We start from the raw sequence: 22,961 nt of genomic DNA, 5'->3' as shown, positions 1-22,961 counted from the left end.
TTTATTTTATTTTATTTTTTAATACAGGACATTTGGCCCATTTTATGGCCTTTTCCTAATTATTATTAATATAGTTAACTCCATGGCCTGGAATTCAAGGGATATGTGTACAGTTCACAACAAAGACAAATGCATTGGCAGTCAGTAAATTATTAAATACATATTTTTGAAATGTAATGCCAGTCTAGTTGCTCCCAGAGATTTACTTGTACCTTCACTTGTGTTTTAATTTCTCTATATTGTCATATTCCAATAAAGGCAAAAATAGAACACAAAAAATAAATACATTAGTAATAATAAAAAAAAATATTCAAATGCAGTGACACAATCTTTGCCATAAAATTCTCATGATATCAGGAACGTTTATTCAGCTGAACCAGATTTGTGACTGAACTGATTTGTTCACTAGAGAAGACTTAACTGCCTTTTTTATTTTAAACAGAATTGATTAAATTCAGATAAAATTTAAATTGTCAGTAAATCCTTCAAGATTCTGAACAGAAGTCAGTAAATGGCCTCTCTTTCAAATCTTATTACTTTAATTTGAAAGGATGATAATTTCATCTGGCACTTTTTCTTGGGTGCAGAAGAGCTTGAAAATGAATGTGCAATTCAAGTAAAATGAGATGAAAAGCCTCTCTCAGATTCAGAAGTTCCTTCAGTCTGTGAGGGACACAGTGACCCAGTGAGAAAAGCAGAGCTCTGAAGCTCTTACCTGCAAACATTATCAGCCATCGCCGCTTGCTCCCAATGAGGCGAAAGGAAATTTAACTATGACACTTAAGTATTTACAGGCATGCTAGGCAGAAAGTGAAAAAGAATGAGCATTCTGCGAGCTCATTAAAATTAAATTATTTGAACACTTTGGATTTTTCAAAGGTTAGTGGAAGGTTATTAACTACAACCGAAGACAGCTGCAAGAACCTGAAAATGCATTCAAACTTGTTTCAGCTTGTAATAAGCTACTGCAAAAAGACTTCGAAAAGTAAAAGGCTCTTTATTTGTTTGTTGGTTTACGACTTTAAACAGCTGCTTCGGAACAAAATCCTCTTCTCCGTGATTCCATTTTCTCTAGTGATAATGTTTATGCCCTATTGTCCCGTCAAATCAAAATCCCAACCCGATCCATAAAGAGTGAGTAAATAGTGTGCCAAATAAAAATGAATGATTGAAAATGAAAATATCAAATCATATGCATGTGAGAACTGCGTATTATATACACGCCAAACATGTGAGTAGCACATACGCCCCTAAAATCCATTTTTGCTCAATATTACGAGTTTTCCTTTTTATTTGGCATATTATTTATACGCATTATTAAGAGGCCGGGCTCTGTAAATGGTGTTTAATATGCTTAATAGCTTTCTCGCTAGAGAAAGAAATACTATGGATAGGAGATATTTTAGTTTTTTATTTCGCCTTTATTTTACAAGCTAAGAAAAGCACACTGAGATTAAAAATCCCTTTTACAAGAGCACCCTGGCCAAAACTGTCAGCAACACGAAACCTCACAAGGGTCTTGTAAGTAACATCGATCAATGCACACAAACACAAATAAAATAACAATAAAGAAAAACAATACATAACTAAATCAAACAAAACATCTGCAACCAGATGTTTCTGCCTCTAAATCATTTAAAATCCCTTTAAAAACATCCAATGAAACCAGCTCCCTGAGCTTCAACTTATATTACAAATCATTTCAGGCAGAGGGAGCAAATTGAAATGCCTTTTCCTCAGTTCAGTGAGCACCGCTGGAACAGACAGTAAGAGAGAGGTCTGGGATCAAAGTCTATAACTACTTACATGGTAGGTTATAGGTTTGAAGTACGGATGTTTTCTGGGATGTTGTCGATAATGATAATTAGATGATATCTTGTTAGTGTGTTATTGTGCTGGTACCTTAAACTGTCTTTTAAACACTGATATTTGAAATGATTGAATATAATAAAAATATTCTCTGAATGTGAAATTAAAACAGCCAATAGGTGGCAGTAAGTCACTGTGATTGAACTGAATCATTTAAACGGTTGATTCATTCAGGAAACGAAACACTGCCATGTTGCTCAGAGATGCAAAATAACGCTGTGGTGTTTGGAATTATTTTTCTTTCGAAATAGTGTAAAAACAGGAAATATGTGGTGTAAAACGTAAGCCATCTAAAAAAAAAAATCATTATCCTATTTGTAACTTTGGTCATTTTTTATGAAACAAACAGCACTCTTCGTGTGAAATTGATTAACTAAGCTATATGAAGTGGTATATAAATCTACATTTTCTGCTCCCGTCTTGAATTTGTGATGAATTTAAAGGCAATCATTAGACTGAATCATGCAGTGAAAGTACACTTTCTAGATGCATACTGGTATAGACTTCACGTGGCACACACAGTCAAAGTATTTTGAACGTTATTGGCAAAATACTCAATAATGTCAAATTGCACATTGTTAAAACAACAATTGCATTTTTATTGCAGATAATATATATTGCACACCCCTAGTTTAAGACATTAAGGAAGCATAGATTTATATATATATATATATATATATATATATATATATATATATGATAAAATAAAATGCCAACGTTTTAGTCTACAAATGAACAAAGAAGACCATCCAACACGAGCATACAACACACAATATTAAGTAAAATCTTTAAGATTTGTTATAAATCTCAGCGCACATAAACAGTATCCAAAGCATGTAAACTGAATTCAGATAATCTTGTGGCGTGTACCCAGCCTAACTCATCTACACCTTGGATGATCTAAGGGTGAGTAAATTCTTAGTAAGTGTACATTTTTTGGGTTAAATATTTCTGCTGCATATTTTAACATTAATGGACAAATGTGTCCCTTTTGCACAGAATCTGAACACATTTCACTAGCAAAATATTTGAATGCAACTCACTGGCTGCCGACGTGAAAAGAAACAAATCAGCGGTGTCTTGTGAATAATGTGATTATATCTGAGCTATCAACCTGCACTTCATAATATTGTTAGAGTGAACAGATCACAAAACCCTAAAAGAGACATTAATGCTACAAGTAACTTGGGTTAACATATATCCCTATTAATTCATTGTGGGGAAAAAAAGAAAAAGAAAAGCCAGAGATATGCAGATCAAAAGGCTTACACAGCTGTAAAAAGTCTGCAGTCATCTGTCATTTCCACTGGCTCAACATTCCACAGACGTCCCAAAGGTCCTCTACTGTCCCTTTTATGGTCTTCTATGAAATGTATTAGTCTGTGTCTCCAGGGCTATTTTATCCTCATCACCATGTCGCTGAAAGTTTTTCTCATAATCGTTCAAAAATATCATCATAAAGTCAAAAAAACTGACCTTTATGACAGTTTATCAGGTAAGAGTTATATCCAGTACTGAATGTGCATTTGGAGTTATGGGTTTTAAGATATGTGAAAAAAAATACTACACTCATACATATATATATATATATATATATATATATATATATATATATATATATATATATATATATATATATATATATATATATATATATCAAGATCTAATATATGAGATCTGCATGACAATCCATGAAGCCATTTTCTGTAGACACCCTGTGCAGGCTCAGTTCAACTATTAGTGTTCAGTTCTAGGCGTTGTCTAGCCAGTGGTGTCTTGTTTCTTTATTTCTGATAGGGCACAATGAATCAGATGCCTAACCCACAATTATGGCACACACAAACATCATCATCTAATCATTCAAATCTAGCAAAAATGCTGCGAAAACATCAACCTCGGTTGTTGCTTATCTCATACAGTGATTATTATCATAAATAATGCATAATTTTCTCTTTTTTTTATCGAGGCAGCAAAAAAGTTGGATGAAAAAATACTGACTGTACAAATATTAAACAAAATGAATCAAATATTAATAAAAGCTCTAATTTTAAGTCTTCATTTCCAGAAAAATATTTAAACATCCCTGAAATTTAGAATCAAAGCTTGGTAAGAAAACAAAACGAGAGTATAAACTTAGATGTAGGTCAGAAGGCTGCACTGGCCAGTGGTCTAACAGACTTACAGTATTATAAAGGGTTGAATGGTGGCCAGCAGATGGCTGAGATATTGCACTCGTCTCACTCAGAGAACCAGGGTTCAAGGCATAACCTAAAGTTCTCAGAGCTGAGATATTTTGGTTCATCAGATATATCGGAATTTTCACAGCCACCATAAATTTAGGCTTCAGCAGGAACTGGCTATACACAGCAAGTGGAAAACCGATGCATGACTCAAAACACATTGGCTGAGGGCTTTAAGAATACAATGGCCCAACACTCTTCAATTTATAGTATAGATGATGTTAATTCAATAGGAAAGTCAGCCCCCTTCTTTCTACAGATACCTGTAACCAGTTTGGTATTTAAGTATCATTTTGTACTGATTAACTGATTTCACCCATGGCTGATTTTCATTTTCAATTGCGCACAATAAACTTTTCTTAACTGATACTCACAGTCTCTGCAGCTGTGTGTACTTGGAGAAGATGTGATCATCCAAATTCCTAATCCTGTTGTTCTTCAGGGACCTGTACAATCATAAATCATCAAATTACGAACAACACAACATTGAAAAAGTCTAAAGACTAAAAAAACTAAAAAGACTAAAATTCTGCCATCTTTTAATTGACTAATGTTGATAGTACACAATAATCCATTCCATTATATGAAGCCACATGACATGTTTGTGTGAGGAACAGATCAATATGCAAATCTTCCTCTTCTCTCCGTCCTGATAAAAAAAAAAATTCAAGCTCATATTTATGGACTTCTTTTAGTTTTTTGAGCTTGACTGAACCTTTAGTATTTTTGTTGTATAGAAAAGAAAGCGAAAACTGGACAAATTAAATATATTTCTTTCGATAGTCCAGATTAAAAAAAGGTTTTAAAGACTATGAGGGTCATTTCAGAGTAAATTATGAACAGAACTGTCATTTTTTTGGGTGAATTACCTCTTAAGGATTCCACAAGGATGAAACTGTGTGGTTTTCTTGGATACAACTTTAGTAACCACCGATATAAATTATCGAACATTCCTTTATTTTCCAAAAACATCCGCAGAATCCAAAAGATTATGTCCTAAATCCTTATTCCAAAAATCATAAATTATCTTTAAATACCTCTTCAGTCCTGTATATCTTCAAAGTTCAAACCGCAACACGTTGATAAAATCATAAACACAGAAAATATAGGCATAACCAGAACAAACAAACAAAACCCAACCACAACTTTCAAGAAGTGTGCATGTTTTTTTTTTTCTGGTAATTGTTCAGTGCAAAGAAGCTTTTTATCTTGTTAAGCTTCATGGCTCAGTGATAAAAATCTATGTCTAAATTATGTCAAATTTGTACTCTTCTCCAGCTACAGATTCGTAACCTCTCATGGGAGCAGAGGAGTAAAGCTCTGCAGATGAATCTCAGCTTGATGTACTTACAACCAAGTCACATTAGAGGAGAGGGCTGGCACAATATGCAGGTTCACGTCCACACATTCCACCTCCGTCTTAATGCAATCACAGCTCTCCGGGTACTGCAGCAGAACTGTGCAAGATTAATATAAACATACACACAAACTCCGTTATTATAGTAATACATTATTATTACATATAATGCATAAAAAGCTTATATATCTATATAGCATTGTTGTTGTTTCTTTGGTTTGCCTAATATTGTTAAGTTCTACCAGAAACACATATGATGTCAAAAAATTTATTAATAAGGTTGAACCAACAAACACATTTGAATTAATGCATTTTATGGAGTTGTTTAAAACTAGAACTGCACTGAAACAAAATATATATATACAGTTATATTATATATATATATATATATATATATATATATATATATATATATATATATATATATATATATATATAAAAAATAAAACTATTTAAGAGCGTTTTAGACAAGAATGTACTGGTTTGGCTGATGAGGCTTGGTACTATAGATAACGTCTATTAAATATTTTCTTTGATGTTTTTGGAGACGCGAGCTCCAGGGCATCTACGGTCGTTCAGCACTAATGAACTTGCCAAGTGTGCCTCACCTCGGCCAGATGTTCTGGAATTTACCGCTGGCTCTGGTGTCTCTATAGTGGTTAAACATGAGATACAGTATATTTAGTTTTGGGTAAATTTAAGAGGCAGCCTTTAGTTTCATTAGTCTATTATTTTTTCCAAAGTAAGTTTTTGGCAAAGTCTCACGTAACTCATGGTTATGTAACTTCTATGCTGTATATCAGAGTGCTTCCTTTGTGCTTTTTTACCAAATTTCTGAGCAACTTTTATGATGGCTGTTGTTTTTGTTTATTAAATATTAATATTCATTAAAAATATAATTTATATAAATAATAGTAGCATTTAATATTAGGAAAATGTGTTTGTAATGGCGACAAAGTATTTACGAATCAGCAGTGCCAATATACAGCCATATCACGTCTACAAGTGTGATATAGCTTTTATATACATTCTGCTGAATTGTTCCAAACTGCTGTCCTAAAATCTTTTGGATGCTTTTTAAAAAGTGAAGTTCCAAAAAAAAATTATTTTATATTTTATTTGTACATTAGGAAACTTTCTGTAAAAAAAAAATTGAGTTTCAGTGAAGACTGCTATTTAAAGGAATACAAGAAAAAGAGTCTTTCTGACATACATTTAACAACATTAAAAAAAATTAAAACTTATAAGATTGAGTGTTTGATAATGTTGTAAAGGAAAACATAAATAAATAAATAAGCAAGCTATTATATACTATATTATGTAGGTTATATTTGTTTAACAGCCATACTGGCATGGTTAAACTATGGTATTACATAGGAATATTATATCAAATATCAAATCGGTTACTTTAAAATACAACAAAGATTCGTATTCGTATTTGAGTGTGTGAGTCAAAGTGTCGTTGACTTCTGCTCCATCATATTAGAGTATGACAAATACAGGAACATTACACTGCGCATCCATTAAGATGAACTGAGCCTATAATAAATTATAGTAATGCTAACGGGAGAAACAGTAATTTGTTTGATTACTCTTAAACTAGAAAATATGACACTGTTAGTAACGCCGATAATACACGATCATTGCACACATATTGACAGTCTGGAGTTGTTCAGAACTATTAAGAGCTCCAAGAACCACATGACCACACTGATCAAAGTGTGTCGCAACTCTTATTCTCAATGGCTCTGATTCAAACTAATGAATCTTTAACTTTAAAATCAGCATGATCAGCTTTTTCCCTTTTACAAAGAAAAATTGTATTCAAAATACAAAAAACTCATATATTACATTTAACAAATATTTAATTGTTATGGATTTACCTCTGAAAATGTTAATAAATTAGCAAAATTATACATTTACCATGTAGGTGCATAAGCAAATTTGAATTGGCCAATATAACCTCTAATTGACTTCTAATTAAATTATTAATTTTTTTTAGCGGTCATGAATTTGGGGAGAGGACAGATATTCCAAAACCTTCTTAAAATACAATATCTTGTAATTGTGCATTTTATATATATATATATATATATATATATATATATATATATATATATATATATATATATATATATATATATATATATCAGGCAGCAAGCCTTTCAGCAAAACAGGACTATTTCTGGGCATCATCTAAATAATATTCATAATTCACATACATAAAAGTTTATAAGTTCGCCCCATTTTTCAGTTCATTACTAACTACTCTCTCTAACTACAAAAAAACTCAAAGCCAATAGACTTTGAAAGCTAATAAATTTCCACCCAGATGCAAGTTCATAAAAAGATTTATGAAGCATTACAGTAAAATGCAGCCTATAGGATTTCTGACTTCAAAAGCGTCCAGCAGATTATTGAAGCCTAAGGCTGTAAATTCATGACATAAACTTTGAGAGTCTGGCCCCAAGTCTGGCCGTCACATGAAAGTTGCAGCTGCGTTAGGATCTACTTTTTTTGGATGCGACCCAAGACACCATCACTTAATAACAGCCAATCTATCTATTATCTTTTCCAAAGGAAATCGGATCAAGACCGGGACACATACAGCAGTCATTAGGAAGGTCCTGTGGCTCTGCCTTCTTAAAGTTTCGATCAAAGTTATCTGCCCATCCGCTGTTGTCTCCTGCAGAAAATAAAAGCAAGTCTTTAAATGGCCTTCTCCCTCATAAATTTTAAATAAACATAAGCTCCTAATGTATTTCAGTGTGGGATTGTAACCATGGTTGACAGAAAACTTATGAAAGTCTGAATGGAGTCTGAAATGGTCTGCCTATTTTACGAGGCTGAAATGCTTTAGAATTGAGAACAGCTTGAAAAGCATCTATTCAATATCATGCAGATATCAAACAAAGTGGCAAAAAAGCAGATAAACGTGGTCTCACCGCAGTGTTCCTCGTCCGCTCCATTCATGCAGTCATTGTGACCATTACACTGAAGGACCTGGGGCAGACACACACTCATGTTTCCGCAAGGGAACTGACCTAAAGGGCAGCCTTCTGTCACCGCCCTGCTAGCCATCATGGATGCTGTTGGCAGCAATGAGAAAAGGGAAGGAAAAGTTACAACATCTCACAAGTTATTGGAGAAAAGCTCTTTAAATCACCACAGTACTTTGTGCTTCCGTCGTGGCAAAGTAGATCACTGGAAGCCCTCCAGCAGCGTTAGATGGAAAGCACAAGCCAATGGATGAATGGGCACCAAAATACAGTAGACTTCGACCATTGATGTGAATAAAAGATATTGGAAGCGTATCCTCATGCTTTTTTGAAAATTGATAAGCATATTTATCACCCCAGTCATATAAGTTTACTGCTCTAGATAGTTAATGCAGTAAATATAGTGGCATAAAAGTGTAGCAACATTGTCTGACAACAATGATATATTTTGTAATTGGAAAACGTGACGTCTATAAAGACAGGGCAGTTAGGCCTATTCTTCTTTCCATCTGACACGACAAAGCAAAGCCAGAGTACACAAGCAAAATGTTCGGCACAAAGGCTCTTTCGCAACAAAATAAAAAATAACTTTGGTATTCATTTTGCATAATAAATTCTCTTGTGTTTTTTTTTCTCTCTCTCTTATCGGCTCTCACTAACACTCATCGCAAAGTGGATTTGTGATAAATTGCAAGGGTGGGTGGCTCTCCCAATGTGTAGCTTTATCACAGTGAAACATGGCTTGTTTCTGACAGCCCTATACACAAGAAATACTCTGTTCTGTCTAAGGGCTATTTGTCACATTGTCTGTATGTCACACTGGGAGCTAGTGAATGACATGACTGTGAGTATTTGCAGCTTAGAACAAACTTGTTGAGTATTATTAGGTTACACAACTAGTGCTAGCTATATTTGGTAGTGTACCAAACACTATATAGCTAGGCTATGTTGTCCATACCATACAGGTATTTAATTATTTTTAATGAACAGGTTTTGTGACATGTTTGTACATAATAATGATAGCAAGGTAATAAATAATGTAGCTATATTCCTTCCTTCCTATGTGCACTTTGATTTTATATTATATATATATATATATATATATATATATATATATATATATATATATATATATATATATGATAAAAATCTACTTTTGAACCACTGAATTAGAATTTTACTGCCCTGCACCGCACTCATTTTTTAAGCATTCAGAAAACAATATAAAAATTATCAGAGCATAAGCTTTCATTAATGAAGTAATAAAAGAAATAAGCTTTAAACACGTAGACCTGAACACCTTGAAATCATCATCACACAACACAAAGTCAGGAACACAAGGTTCATGGCATAGGTGCCAGAGTGCTGGCAATGAAAAACAAGTCCGCAGTGAACAATATTTTTAGTTCTAGCTCAAAAGTACTATTTCTGTCTGCCAACGCGATGAGGCCAGGAGTTCTGATTTTCACTTGCCCAGCCAAAATAATCAATTGTGTTACACTTTCTTTAATAATACTTTTTCATTTGAACTTTAGTTTAGGGACCAGTTATCACTAGTAACTAGTTAGCATGCATATTACTATAATATGTATAGTAGCTGTTATAACAACTTGGCTGTTTATTTGTAATTATGAGCACATTTAACGTCTTATTCTGCGTGACCATATTTTAGATCCTTTAATCCTACTCCATACCTAAACCTAACAATCACTTTACTAACTATAAATAAGCAGAAAATAGGAGTTCTATTAAAGCAAAGTCATAGTTAATGGTCATAATTGGTCCCCAAAACTAATGTGTGACCACAATTTGCAATAATAGCAGAAAATTACTAAAATTACACAGAAAACTTAAAGACGGCAATAAATTCATGACTACTTTAGCTAAAAAATGATAAAATACGAGTCAAAACATGACATGGTTTGTCATTTTCAACCTATTCTCTAAATCAGTTAACAAGCACAATTCACAACTAAAATGTTATAGAAAACCAAATATTTAACAATATGAATATGCTTGAGCCAATAGGGTAGGCTTAGCCAACCCTGCTCCTAGAGAGCTACTGTCCTGCAGATTTCAGTCCCAACCCTGCTCCAACAAACCTACCTTTATTACCAACCCTGAACACCTTGATGAGCGGGTTTAGGTGTGTTTGATTGGAGATGGAGCTGAAGCTCTACAGGAGAAGAACTGAAGGCCTCCATAATTATCTTACACTGAACCTCGCCTGCAGACTGTGGCCTTATTGTTAAGCTATGAATCCAAAACACAGGGAAAGACACGTCACATCCTGTCACAGTGTAAACTTTATCTGTTTCTTTTTTTCTACTTCAACAATCTGTGACATCATTTAAATCTATATTTGGCTCTCGAGAGCTAAAAGGACTTTGCACTGCCAGATATGTATAGTCCAGCTGGAAAACATTTTTTTTTTCCCCATTGCCAGTATTAAAATGTATTTTTCTGTGGATGCAACTGCGACACAACATTCAATCTGTGTCTTCAAATAACTTCTCTTGCCCTTCCATATAAGATTCCATGTCATAGTGTGCCCATCAGGGTACATACATTTTACAAAACATTTTTAGACACTAATGCTAATTAGGATAATCACTACAAATTCATTAAAGAGCCATGTACAGGTGAAAGAATAAAAAAATGAGGAAGACCAACTGGTTGACTAATGTGTATCCATGCGGCATGTAGTGCACATTAAGAAACACTGTGTTACTAAAGAGAAGAAGTGGCCAAATGCCAGATTAATTAAACGAGGGGGGAAAAAAACATAAAAACATAAAACCTCCAGACCAATTGCAATAAAATGTTTTCATTGCCTGGCTGTGAGCTTAATGGTTGTCACTGTGTGGAACGTCCTACTGACGTCAATTTCAAAATTCAGCGTTCATTCTGTAAACGTTCAAAAAATAAACAAATATTAACTGAAAAAATTTTATATTGAGAACATAAATCAGAAAGGGTCATGTTCGTTGAAGTAGTTGAAGAATAACTCAACCTTGACAACCTTGAAAAAAAACACATGTGCTTTTCAGATGTCAGGAAACAAATTTTAACCACTGATCAAAAATTGGACTGGGGGAGGTACTAATTAAAGGATAGCTTTGTGAGATTGGAAAATGTGTATTTTGCCTCCACACAGGTGAGAAAATGGAAATGCGAGCAGACTTTCTGTCAAGTCGTTCTGCTCATAAGCAGAACCGATGTTGGCATGCTTTACCTTTAACAGGGGCTAAAGGACTGTCTTTCTTCTGTAGAACAGACTTCTCAAAGAACGTTATGAAAATTGAGTAATTCCAACCTAACACAAACCATTTTTTATTAGTGAGCGAAAGCAGGATAAAGATAAACAATGAACGACTTAAATTTTCAAACTCTATCTTACTGTCGCTGTTTGTGTGTTTTTCTCCTCATGTGTTCCCGGTGACCCAGTTTCTCCCTTGTCTGACTGTGTTAATTTGATTCAAGTGTGTTTTGTTAATTGACTTCGTTTTCCTGTATTTAAGCCCTAGCCTGTACAGTCTATGGCTGTGTTTACACTGCAAGCAAGCGCACAGTCTTAATGTACAGATCCGATCTTTTGACCATATCTGATTTTTTGGCCCACCTGTTTACATTAACTTTAGGCACGGCTGGTATCCGATATCTGTTTACATTAATTCCCACCCAAAATGATTTTCAGTGATGGTTTTACTACGTTTACTACATCAAAGATTGGTGGCCTAACTTAACTTCTGGTAGACAACCCAATAGAATCAATAACAACAGCTAAGTCCTTCTAGAGTGGATTATTTTTTTGATAACAAGCAAAATGTGTTTGCTGCATAAATCAGACGGATTTATTAAAAATGCTAATTCATTTTCTGCTAGCGAGAGTTGCTTTAAGCATCGTTTTCCCCGGTAACGTCTATAGAAAAAGCAGCTCTGAGCTTACAAACGCTTCCTTACACGTAGAATGGAATAAAAATCACATTTTCTAGAGACAGGTTTCATTCATAAAAACATTGATACAAAAACATTTGGTTTGATTTTTAAATGTGCGTTACGTTTCATGTTTGTTTATCGAAACTAAATCGGTCAGTGAATATCGCGGCACATCGCCATGAATAAATAAATGTAAGAGAAACACAACTTCACTGCTCGGCACTAACCAGACCTATAAACAAACACTGAACGGAAGTTAACTTCGGGCCAGGCTATCCAACGTTATCACTGCATTGAAAAGAAATAATAGGTTTTAGTGGCAAAGCTATCGTATTTCCAAAATGACAAGGCATGTGTTGAAAACCTGCTCCTCAATGTTGCGCAATTACTTACATATAAAGTTCCCGCCTCAATAAAACGCTGTCTTTATAGGTAAACGTGTGACCCTTGCATTAGGAGTTCTGCGGGCAATCAGATATGTGTGTTTAGACATAGGTCGCATGTCCAGATTCGGATGTGTATCAAATTAAAATCTACATTTGGAAGTGGCCCAGATCAGATGCAAAGAAATGGGATCTTGTGGGGATTTATGTTTTTATATGTGTGCAACAAATTTCGATTTGCGTAAGATGTGAACAAAAAAAATCAGATTTTTGTGTCAGAGTAAACGCAGCCTAAGTTAGTCGGGTCTTAAACGTCATGTTTGTGTTTTACAGCGATTCTTAGTGTGTATTGCCCCCTTGTTTTGGCTTTATTTAATACTGTTACTCTGATCCACGTCTCCGTCGTTCTCTCCGATGCGAAGTGTGACGCTTATGTTCCATGGAAAAAAATAAGTATAAACAATTGGAACAGTGTGAGTCTTAGTTTGGGATGAACTATCCCTAAAATGGTGTGTTTAGTTTGCCAGATGGAAATCAAGGGATTGTGCCACAAACTTCTCACCTTCTCGTTTATCTCTTTCTCCTACAGGCAACAAAGAGGTTTTAATCTCTGTAACTGGACCAGGCAACCAAACAGGTCTGCAAATCTGGTTTTTATGATCTTGTTAGCAGCTACCCAGCAACTATCTGTTTAATGGTGTCTCTGGACATATTTAGCTAGTTGGGTTAAAGAAAAAAAAGAAAACCAGTTTAAAGGTGTACTGAGGTCCAGAACAATCCACAGGTGATGACTTCATGTTCCTGAGACTGGATTTCCGAGTTTGTGGCATGGATCTTTATTGCAAAATCATTTTTTATGCTACATGGAAAAACATCCAATCTTAGTCTGGAAATGTAATCATATTAAAACCCAGATGGACGTTTTACACCTCCCTGGAGTCTGAGACATGTCTGCTTAAAAAGAAGCTGAACACATACTACGCTACACAGTTGTTTTTTTTCAGCTGAAACCTGCAGTTGGAGCGCTATCTGGTACTGGTACTGTCTATCAGAACCAACTTAAATTTCTGCAAATATAAATGCTTTAAATGACTGTATCAATATGAATTCTTGTTCATAGTATTGCATTACGACCAGAGCAGTTAAAGGAATAGTTCACCCAAAAATGATAATTACAGCATATTTTACTCACCCCCAAGTCATCCTAGATCTATATGACTTTCTTTTTTCAGACAAACACAGATGTGTGTGTGTATGTGTTGAATTAAGTTCATTTTCATACCTTACAAAAAATAGTGAGTTGTGTCAAGAAGCACACTTAACAACAGATTAGTTTAACTAGAACATCAACTAGAACAGTTGCTACACAAAACACAATGTATTTTCAAATGCCTAGGTATGTTTAATTCCCTTAATTATAACATTTCTATTTTTAAATGTTTACTCAGGCAGTAATATATGAATGATCTCATGTAGGCCAATGTCTAAAATTCATGAATGGGATTAAAAATGAATTGGTTCTAGGTAAAAAAAAAAAAAAAAAAAAAAAAAAAAAAAAATCAGTGACCTATTTTTTCCTGTTACATTTCCAAAATTACAAATTGGAATGAAATAAATCATTATTTACATTCAAGGCACTGTAAATACTAATTTCCTCATCCATTTGATAAAAAAATATTATACATAATATATATACCAAACTATTGAAGTGTTAACTTATTCATTCAAAAGAAAGACGACATAAACAACAAAAAAAGAACAATCAAGATATTTCTTTTAACAAAGAAAGTTTTGACAAAATTTCAAAATGAATGCTGAATGATATTTAACAGTGAACGTACTGTATCTCCTGCAGCCTTGGTATCAGACACAAACATTAAACATGTTTAAAAAAAAACATTTGTTAAAACTACAGGTTCTTAAATTCTAAAATTATACTCTTTATACACAACACATGAAGCTAATTTTTCTGCGGACTGCAAACAGTGACTGAGCCCAACTGGAACAAACCCTGTCTGACTGGGCACAATCCGTCTTCAAAATCAAGTTTTGTTCATAATCGGCCTGACAGTCGTGTAGTGTGTTCTCAGCTTAAGTGAATGAATCATAGTCTGGGGTTTCATGACCCTATAAATCAGTTCAGATCTCTTGAAAAAATATGTGTCAGTAATTTATGCATAACACTGGAGGCAACGCAAGATAATGCTAAAAAAAAAAAAAACAATTCAAAAAAAGCACAGACACAAAATAAAGAGGGTGTAAAAAAGGAGAGAGCACGTAACAGGCAGACACAGATAAGGAGACAAAGTCCAACAAATGGAAAAGCAGTGCAAAATTATGGATTTTTAAAACTGCGGAAATGTTCTAGACGAATTTCACGCAAATTGAGGTCTGTGGCTTTTTGGAAGGCTTAAATGCATCGGACATAAACTATGTGACATAAACATCTTGAAAGAGGCTCGTGACAATGGCAAAATACTTTTTTTAAGGCAACGTTGCCAGGCAACCATACTGGCTAACCAGTACCAACACAGTTTCCTACAGCTTTATTCAAAGTTTAAGCTATAATAATAATGTTTGCTGTGTGCCTTCAAAACCAGAGCAAAACAGCAGAGGCGTAAAACGTACTTTACTTCACTCAAGTACAACGTAGTGCAGCAATAACAATTAAATGACTTTCATTTATCAGAAGAACACAAACTAAATTATCTAAACTAAATCATATCTCTTTGTATAACATGGGGCCTCCGAAAATGACACTTCAAAAACTACACAAAACATAGTGAATGTGACACTAAGTCATACAATCCCTGTTAATGAATCAGTGTCTTCTTAAGTGTAACAATAGAATACTAAGATGTGAAACCTCACCATTGTGCTCACTTTGTGTGGTTTCTGTAGTGCTCCTGTCCCCTTGCATTATACGGACTAAAAATCTTTGCTTGTGTTCATGTGAAAAAAGAAAGTCATAAACATCTGAGACGAAATAAGAATCTTAATTTTTGGGTGAACTATCACTTTTAATAAAAATGTGATGCAAGGATGGGTTGAATTAACGAGGAGAGTCATAGATATTAAAATATTTTGAAAAGCCGCTTTTTTGTGTTGTTTAACTCACTGTCTAAAATGATAATTAATTAACAGATAATTAATACGACCTGGTAAGAACATCACTAAACATTAATTATAATTAAGCAAAAATATTAATTAGATTTACATTTTAATCCCCGATTTTATTTGCATTTAATCTTGTGTATTCAGCCAATATGTTACACAGATGATGGCTCTATCAACACAAAAAGAATAATGAATCATCTTTTTTGGGGGAAACCACAACTTTGAGACCTCAACATGCTTCCTCAGATGTGAAGGTTATCTACTGAACCCAGACATTCATCTGATGAAAGTAGAAACGTGTGTGTGCTTGTACGGGAAATCAATGAAATTTGGTTTCTCACGCCAAGCACGCATGTTTACCATATTTGATGTGCAGAAGATAAAATAAAAATGTAATGTGCTTATTAGTACAATTAGTCGGTTTAATTGCACTTCAGCAATTAACTAACTGCCTCTGCAAAACAGGCAGGAAACAAAATCTATATAAAATGTCAGACGCATTCAATGAGCATGGGTTCCTGCCCAGGCAGGTGATCGTTAGTTAAAGCCTGTTACAAACTTTGTGGTAAAATAATGGCCAAGTAAATACCCATACACCTCAAAAACATACTAAAACATAATAACCATATACAACATGAAGTTTAATAGAGCAGAGGCCTGAGGGAAGAGAACTACAGAAGTCATAACCGAGCTTTCATGTGCCTCCTACTGAACAACTAATCAAACACTATCCTATATTACTTAATTTGCAGACAATCTGCTGCCTACAGCGTATTTTGACACTGGCCTTTTCAAGTGTGCTGTCAGAAACTCCCAGTAAACTCTCCATCCTTTTAACTAGAAATTAAGAAGAGAAATGTGGAAATTAAATGCAGGTGCTGCAATTAGAATAAATGCGTTTCTCTGCTCATCAAACAAAACTTACATCTGGTCAGATACTGATATGTGTTAGTAAGGGCAGGAGTGTTCCCAGACTGACAAAGGGCAAATCCCGGACAGGTTTTAGAGACCTTTTGGAGATCTTTCAAATCTGCATATATTTTGTCTTTGTGTAAAAAGTACTCTAAAGCAACGCCCACTGCAATAAAAGTTCAACTTAGATCCAACAAGGGCTTTTTAATGTCTGATGTAATAGAAGGAACTTTTTCTTCATCATACTTCATTATTCATCTTTTATAACTGTCACTTCAAAGAACCCAGAAGTTAAAATGCTGACCAAAGAAGGTGTAAATCATCATTAAGAAGGCGTTTAATCTCCATTGACCCACATAACAATAATCATGATAGATGCCACATTTGATTTAGCTCAAATTAAATAAGGTTGAGAGGCTTGTGTATGTTTGTTCATTGAAATGCACAAGCTTAATGCCAAATTTCTACACTGGAGGTTTTTGATAAAGTGTCTTCTTTTTTCTCAAGGCCAGGTGACTGACAACAAGGTATAATGTGCAACCCGATAAACTCGAATATGTGTGTTCGTTCATCAGTACAATTGTATATTGGTAAATTGTCCCACTGAACTTCATTCATATAGTGTAAAAACTACACACTTTTCACCCTCAATCCCTGCTTGGGATTCATAAAGCTCATTAAAAAGATTGCATGTCCCTTACAGCATCATTTTCCTTCTTGTCGAATACAGCAAGGCATCTACACTGACTCTTTTGAGTTACGTTTAGTATTTTTCTCTGATAGAAGGTCCCTCAGCACCCTGCAGTGTTTGCCTTGTTTCACTTCTTTCTGATAGCCCATAGCTTATTTACCTCTACTTATCTGAATGGGGCTATGGACAGATAGATAAATGCTGAAATTAGATTCATAGAAAGTAGATTTTATATGCATAACATTATGATGCGTTTCTATAGCCTTAACTGATTAAAAAAAGGCAGCTCCTGATGGTTGAAGAATGAGATGCACTCACTCAAAGATGGGCATTTGTTGCTTGACCGGAGGAAGAACACCTAAAAAAGCATGTGTGGATTTAGTCGAGTGATAAACTTTACCCTTTTCAACATAATGCTGTTGAAGTGAATTTACTGAGCAACCTGTTTGTTAAAATATAACCATGACATTAACAGCAGCACTGAAATACAAGCGCAGGTTCTGTCGGTCAGGAGGGTGTATTCCTAGGCTGCTTACGTCATCAGATCTGGTTTATTTCAGTTAGCTGAGAATCATATTCATAAGTCATAAATCATAATACAACAATTTACACTTAAGAATAATCGTCAAATCTGTAACTGTTAATATTCTAAAGTAAGATCTTTTTTTTTGACCTATGCAGCCTAAAAATACAGAAGTTGAAGTCTTTCATTTGAGAAACAGCCAGTAACTTTGTTTCTGAATGAATCAGCTATTTGAACAAATGAATGATTCACTACTTAAGACAGGGATTAGTTACCACTCTATGGACATTTGGAGTATCTTTTTTAAAATAATTTGATAGTTCCCTATTTATTTGTATTTTTGTATGATGATTTAAAATATTTTAGCTTACTATTTCTAATGCCTATTAAGTGTTTTTTTTTCTAAACTAACAAAATAAACAATAAATAGTAGCACAATAAATAGTATCTTTAATAATAACTTTATCGTCATCAAAAAATCTTCCAAGCCCCATTTTAAAAATGTACATTTTTATTTAAATGCTCTGACCCCCTATAATGGATTGTTTGGTGTATGGCATCAAACTACCATGAAAGCCATTCACAATCATACAGAGATGCTGGTGATCAGCTTTAAATCAGACAAGCATAATGATTCAATGATTAATCCATTCATAAGTAACCATTTACTTCACTCCTGAATGAATCAACTATTGTAGAATCAAATGAATGAATAAATGACTCAACGACTTAATCATTAAGACATTTACCACCACCTACTGGCAGTTTTAGATATTACTATTTAAAGTATAATTTCATTAAAGAACAAAAATAATGTTTAATACATAGTAATAATAATTAAATGACTAAAACAAATTATTAAAGGTATAGTTCGTCCAACTAAAAATGACAATTGTATCATCATTTACTCACCCTCGGGGTCCGAAAGAGTATGCTTATATGAAATAAATGTTATCAAACAAAATATTTCTTGCTAAAGCTACTTTTTGTCATTTCTGTTTGATTCTCACATCATTGACTTTATCATCACATGACCCTAAATTTGCTGTGGGATTAATTTATGATTAATTAGATAAATTAATCACCACATCGTGTTGGCTTACCAGCCCTAATTATATAAATGTCCAGAGGCCTTTTTTAAATTATGTATGCATATATGTGTGTATATCTATTTATATTTTCGTTCATTTGAGGGGAGCATATATTCTACATCACTGGGTCTCTAGGTCCTCAAACATAAAGACAATAAGGTCAATATCATGAGGGTAAAACAACAGCAGCAATAGAAAAAAACCTTACCCTAACCCTTTACAAAAGGTTCTTAAACTACTAAACTAAAACTGTATTGAACTTAGTGAACTACAATGCAAGTAATTAAAGTAAAATATAGCACTGCAATTAGCTTTTAATTAATCTTTGTAAAAACACTTAAATTACATGCTCACTGATGTCTACTGATAATTTCTCTTTACTGCTTGGGTTCATAAGCAACGTGAATTTTTATTCAACACGTGCAGCGTCTGACTGACACCCGCAGTGCGCTCCGACTCAAACAATTCAATCCAGTCTTTGTGGAAACGAGCACCTGAGCGACCGACCAGTCGCGATAAACCAGAACCCGTTTGAAACGTAACCCAACGGTGAATCGACACGCCAGAAAAACCACCATCAGTTAGCATGTTTGCGTTTTATCTGACAGAACTTCTTCAAGTTGCAACGCGTGCGGATAAACAAGTAAAATATCGCCATGCCAAAGAACAGCGTGTACTGCGAGGAGGGTCAAAAGTTCCTCAGAGGTCTGACACGAGCGTTTTTCTCTCAGGCTAGCAAATTAAACATTAAAACGAATTCTCTTGAACGTGGTCGGTATTATTTTTATATCGAGTGAGATTTCATTCTTTATATATTTGATCCAACTCATGTCGAGCGAATCAAAACGCGCTACATTAAAGTAGGCTAATGGCTAGTTTTAAGGGGTGTCCGGATGAATAAAAGTTTGCAGGACAAATTAGAGAACTGGTGTTGAAAAGACCGAAATGTCACATCTTAACGAAACCAAACCCGTACCGATAACGCAAATGAACTGGCAACGTGGATCTTACCTTCGGTCTCCGTCCTGGAGTTTTGAATGAAAAGGGAAAGGACGGTTAATTTCAGGAGAGTGTTTGAAGGATGTTTCAAGGATTTCATGCTGAAGCCTCGCAGCGCTCCTCCAGACGCATGACAGACAAGACGAGACTATTCCCAGGTCACACTATTTCCGCGCGTTTGTCGCTTTCGTGGGGATGAACAGCAGAGCATCGCTCGGTCGGTCTAGTGCGTGTCACCTGCAGCGTTAACGGCGCTCCCGCGGACTGAAGAGCTCCACGGTTCACCCGTTCTACCGGAGAGGAGCTCGACATCATTCATTGAGAACTTCGTCACCGGCGCGCAGTTAGGGATCACGAACACCTACGTAGTAAAGCTAGAGGTCGTCGTTTTCGTTTAACGCTTTCCTGAGAGCGCCGATTCGCGTTCCTGTGTTGAGTAACGAGAGGCGTGAAAATACGCCTTCAGACGCTTCACTGCAAACAAACAAAACCAGCCGAAAATCAGTGGGAATGAATTACGTAAATGGGTCATTATGCTCGTTAGGGCTCAAGCACGTCGGCTTTCTTTTTGTCAACACCGCCGACTTTTGATTTAAGGGGGAAAAAAAACGTTGTACACAGTCGATATTTTGAATTAAACAGCCTAATAAATGTGCACAAAGCATGCAATTATACTACGTCAAATATTTTTTTAAGTAAAAATATGATTCGATTTATTGACTAATTATGAAATAGGTAGGCCCTATTATCAGAATTCATAAAAGTCTGTTGTTTTCACCATCCATTATTAGACTCTGAGTTTAGTTAAAGTGGGGGATAATGCCTCCATGGGGTAAAAAGTAACCACAAGATAAAATCAAGATGTTTTTTCATTGTAAATATGGACTGCGTTGATACGGACTACTATTTCGAGCAGTTAGAAAAACGTTTTTAAAGCTTGTGGTTTTGTAGAACATCACAGTTACATATCACACGAGAACGGCCTGTAGCTAAGAAGTGTGTTATTTAAGAAAAATATATCTGTGTTTTTGTAATGAAACGCCCCCCAACTCTGTACACTTGGACCAATGATTTGTACATACACTACATGGATAAAATTATTGAGACACCCCCTTCTTTAGAACAGGCAACTTCCAAACTGTGGCAACAAAGATAAATACATAATTCATGTGTTTACAAATAGCATTTCAATCTGTGCTGCAGCAGTTTTGGAAGTTAATGACTATGCATATGTACAAGTCACTGGTGTTTGATGGTAAGCTTTTGACTCAAGGTCTGCATTTAAAGTCACACCAGAGGTGCTCAGATTAGGGATTAGGACTTGGCTTTCTGCAGACTAGTCAGGTTCTTTCAGTGACTGAATCAATAATTTATTTTCAAACCTTCCTTTATACACAGAGGCAATGTCATATTAGAACAGAAAAAGGTCCTGTCCAAAGTCTTGCTACAAAATTAGCAGCACATAATTCCCTTGAATATTATCATTATACACTTTTTTTAAATACTTGGGGGCATTTTACCCAACCTGTGGGGCAAAACGCCCCCTTGGTACAAATTTAATTTTTATTTAAAAATCTAATAACATTAAAACCCAGAATATTTTTCAGACATATTTTTACTGATTTTTCGAACACATTTATAACTTTCACATAATTTTTTTCACAGAAAAAATTGCTCAGTCCATATGTTTTCCCTCACTTTGCCCTAATGTTTAGTAAATTAGTGTTAACAAATACGGGTAACACCGTTGCAGATTTTGATCAACTTTGAAGCTGTACTTTTATTGTCGGATATTTGCCACCTTGTGGCAATCATAAGTGGATTTGTTCGTGAAGATGCCTCTAAAACTTTGTTTTCTAAAACTATTTTTCTGTTGCGTAAACAGAAGTGACAGAAAGTCCCATCAGGTGGTCACCATCGGACTTATTTCTTATACAGGGGATGTTAATATTAATCAGACTAATGTGCGGCTCCATCCACAAAAGAATCAAAACTTTTAAGACATTTTAGTTCTTAAGAGTTCTCGCACCTTGGGGGTGGTTTTTATCATTTGTGGTAACAGAAAAACTTATGCACTTCTACTTTCGGGTCTTCATCTCAGTACATATATATGGACAAAAATGAAAATATATATTTCTATATTTTGCTGTAGTGTATCAGTAGGAAATATCAGTTCATTTTGCTATCCGGTGAGATTTCTGTATGTGCTCCGCACATGAATTATCATGATAATCAAGGCAGAGAAAATTTTTAAAAAAGTTAGACCACAAACCCCAATACAATTTTACAGAAAAGCGAGAGAAATTATGAAAAAAAGATATACTTTTTTTGTTTTTGTGCATTATGATAATGCAGTAGTTCTTATAAAAACACCCATTTCCAGATCAAGCCAGTCTCCCTCAGCAAATATCTTAATAAACGTTATTTTTATCAGTATGTGAGGATCAATGCATCCGACTATAAAAGAGAAACAGCAGGGTGGTTTGGGCTTCAGGCAGCGAAGACCACTTCCATTTTGACTACTGGTGTGTGCCAAGTCTAAATGAAGCTCCTGTGGAAAGATTTGGTTTTTTGTTGTTTTAATTGTTATCTTTTGCTTTAATATGCTGCAAACAAAAACAAAGAAATGCTCTGCTGAAACTAGCCCGACCCAGTCTTAGTTTCCCCAGTCTGGACACAAACCTAACATTCTGTCACAGCATAAAACCACTGCTTGCGTAATAGCTCTAAATGTCATTTAAAACAACTTAGGGTTATTTCAGTTAAAAGTCTCACAGCAACAATTTAGAGTAATTAATAGTAACCGAGTCATTTGTAGTCAGGATTTACTCATTAATTTTT

At 34.8% G+C, this 22,961-nt stretch overlaps 1 protein-coding gene across 1 annotated transcript in view; it reads right to left on the bottom strand.

The window, feature by feature from the left end:
* rxfp2a (relaxin family peptide receptor 2a) overlaps positions 1-20,554 on the bottom strand; it is a 41,040-nt gene extending 20,486 nt beyond the window's left edge. The window contains exons 1-5 of the mRNA XM_043251057.1: positions 20,133-20,554; positions 8,412-8,555; positions 8,075-8,152; positions 5,461-5,566; positions 4,484-4,555 (exon numbers count right to left, since the gene is read on the bottom strand). Coding sequence (XP_043106992.1) covers positions 4,484-4,555; positions 5,461-5,566; positions 8,075-8,152; positions 8,412-8,555; positions 20,133-20,220 — 488 coding nt within the window. The 5' untranslated portion in view covers positions 20,221-20,554. The remainder of the gene's footprint in view (positions 1-4,483; positions 4,556-5,460; positions 5,567-8,074; positions 8,153-8,411; positions 8,556-20,132) is intronic.
* Positions 20,555-22,961: the final 2,407 nt, after the last annotated feature.

Source organism: Puntigrus tetrazona, chromosome 10 (genome assembly GCF_018831695.1).
Source record: "Puntigrus tetrazona isolate hp1 chromosome 10, ASM1883169v1, whole genome shotgun sequence".
In the NCBI taxonomy this organism is placed as follows: Eukaryota; Metazoa; Chordata; class Actinopteri; order Cypriniformes; family Cyprinidae; genus Puntigrus; species Puntigrus tetrazona.
The sequence above is the reverse complement of the archived record's forward strand: the minus strand, read 5'-3'. Positions and strand labels throughout refer to the sequence as shown.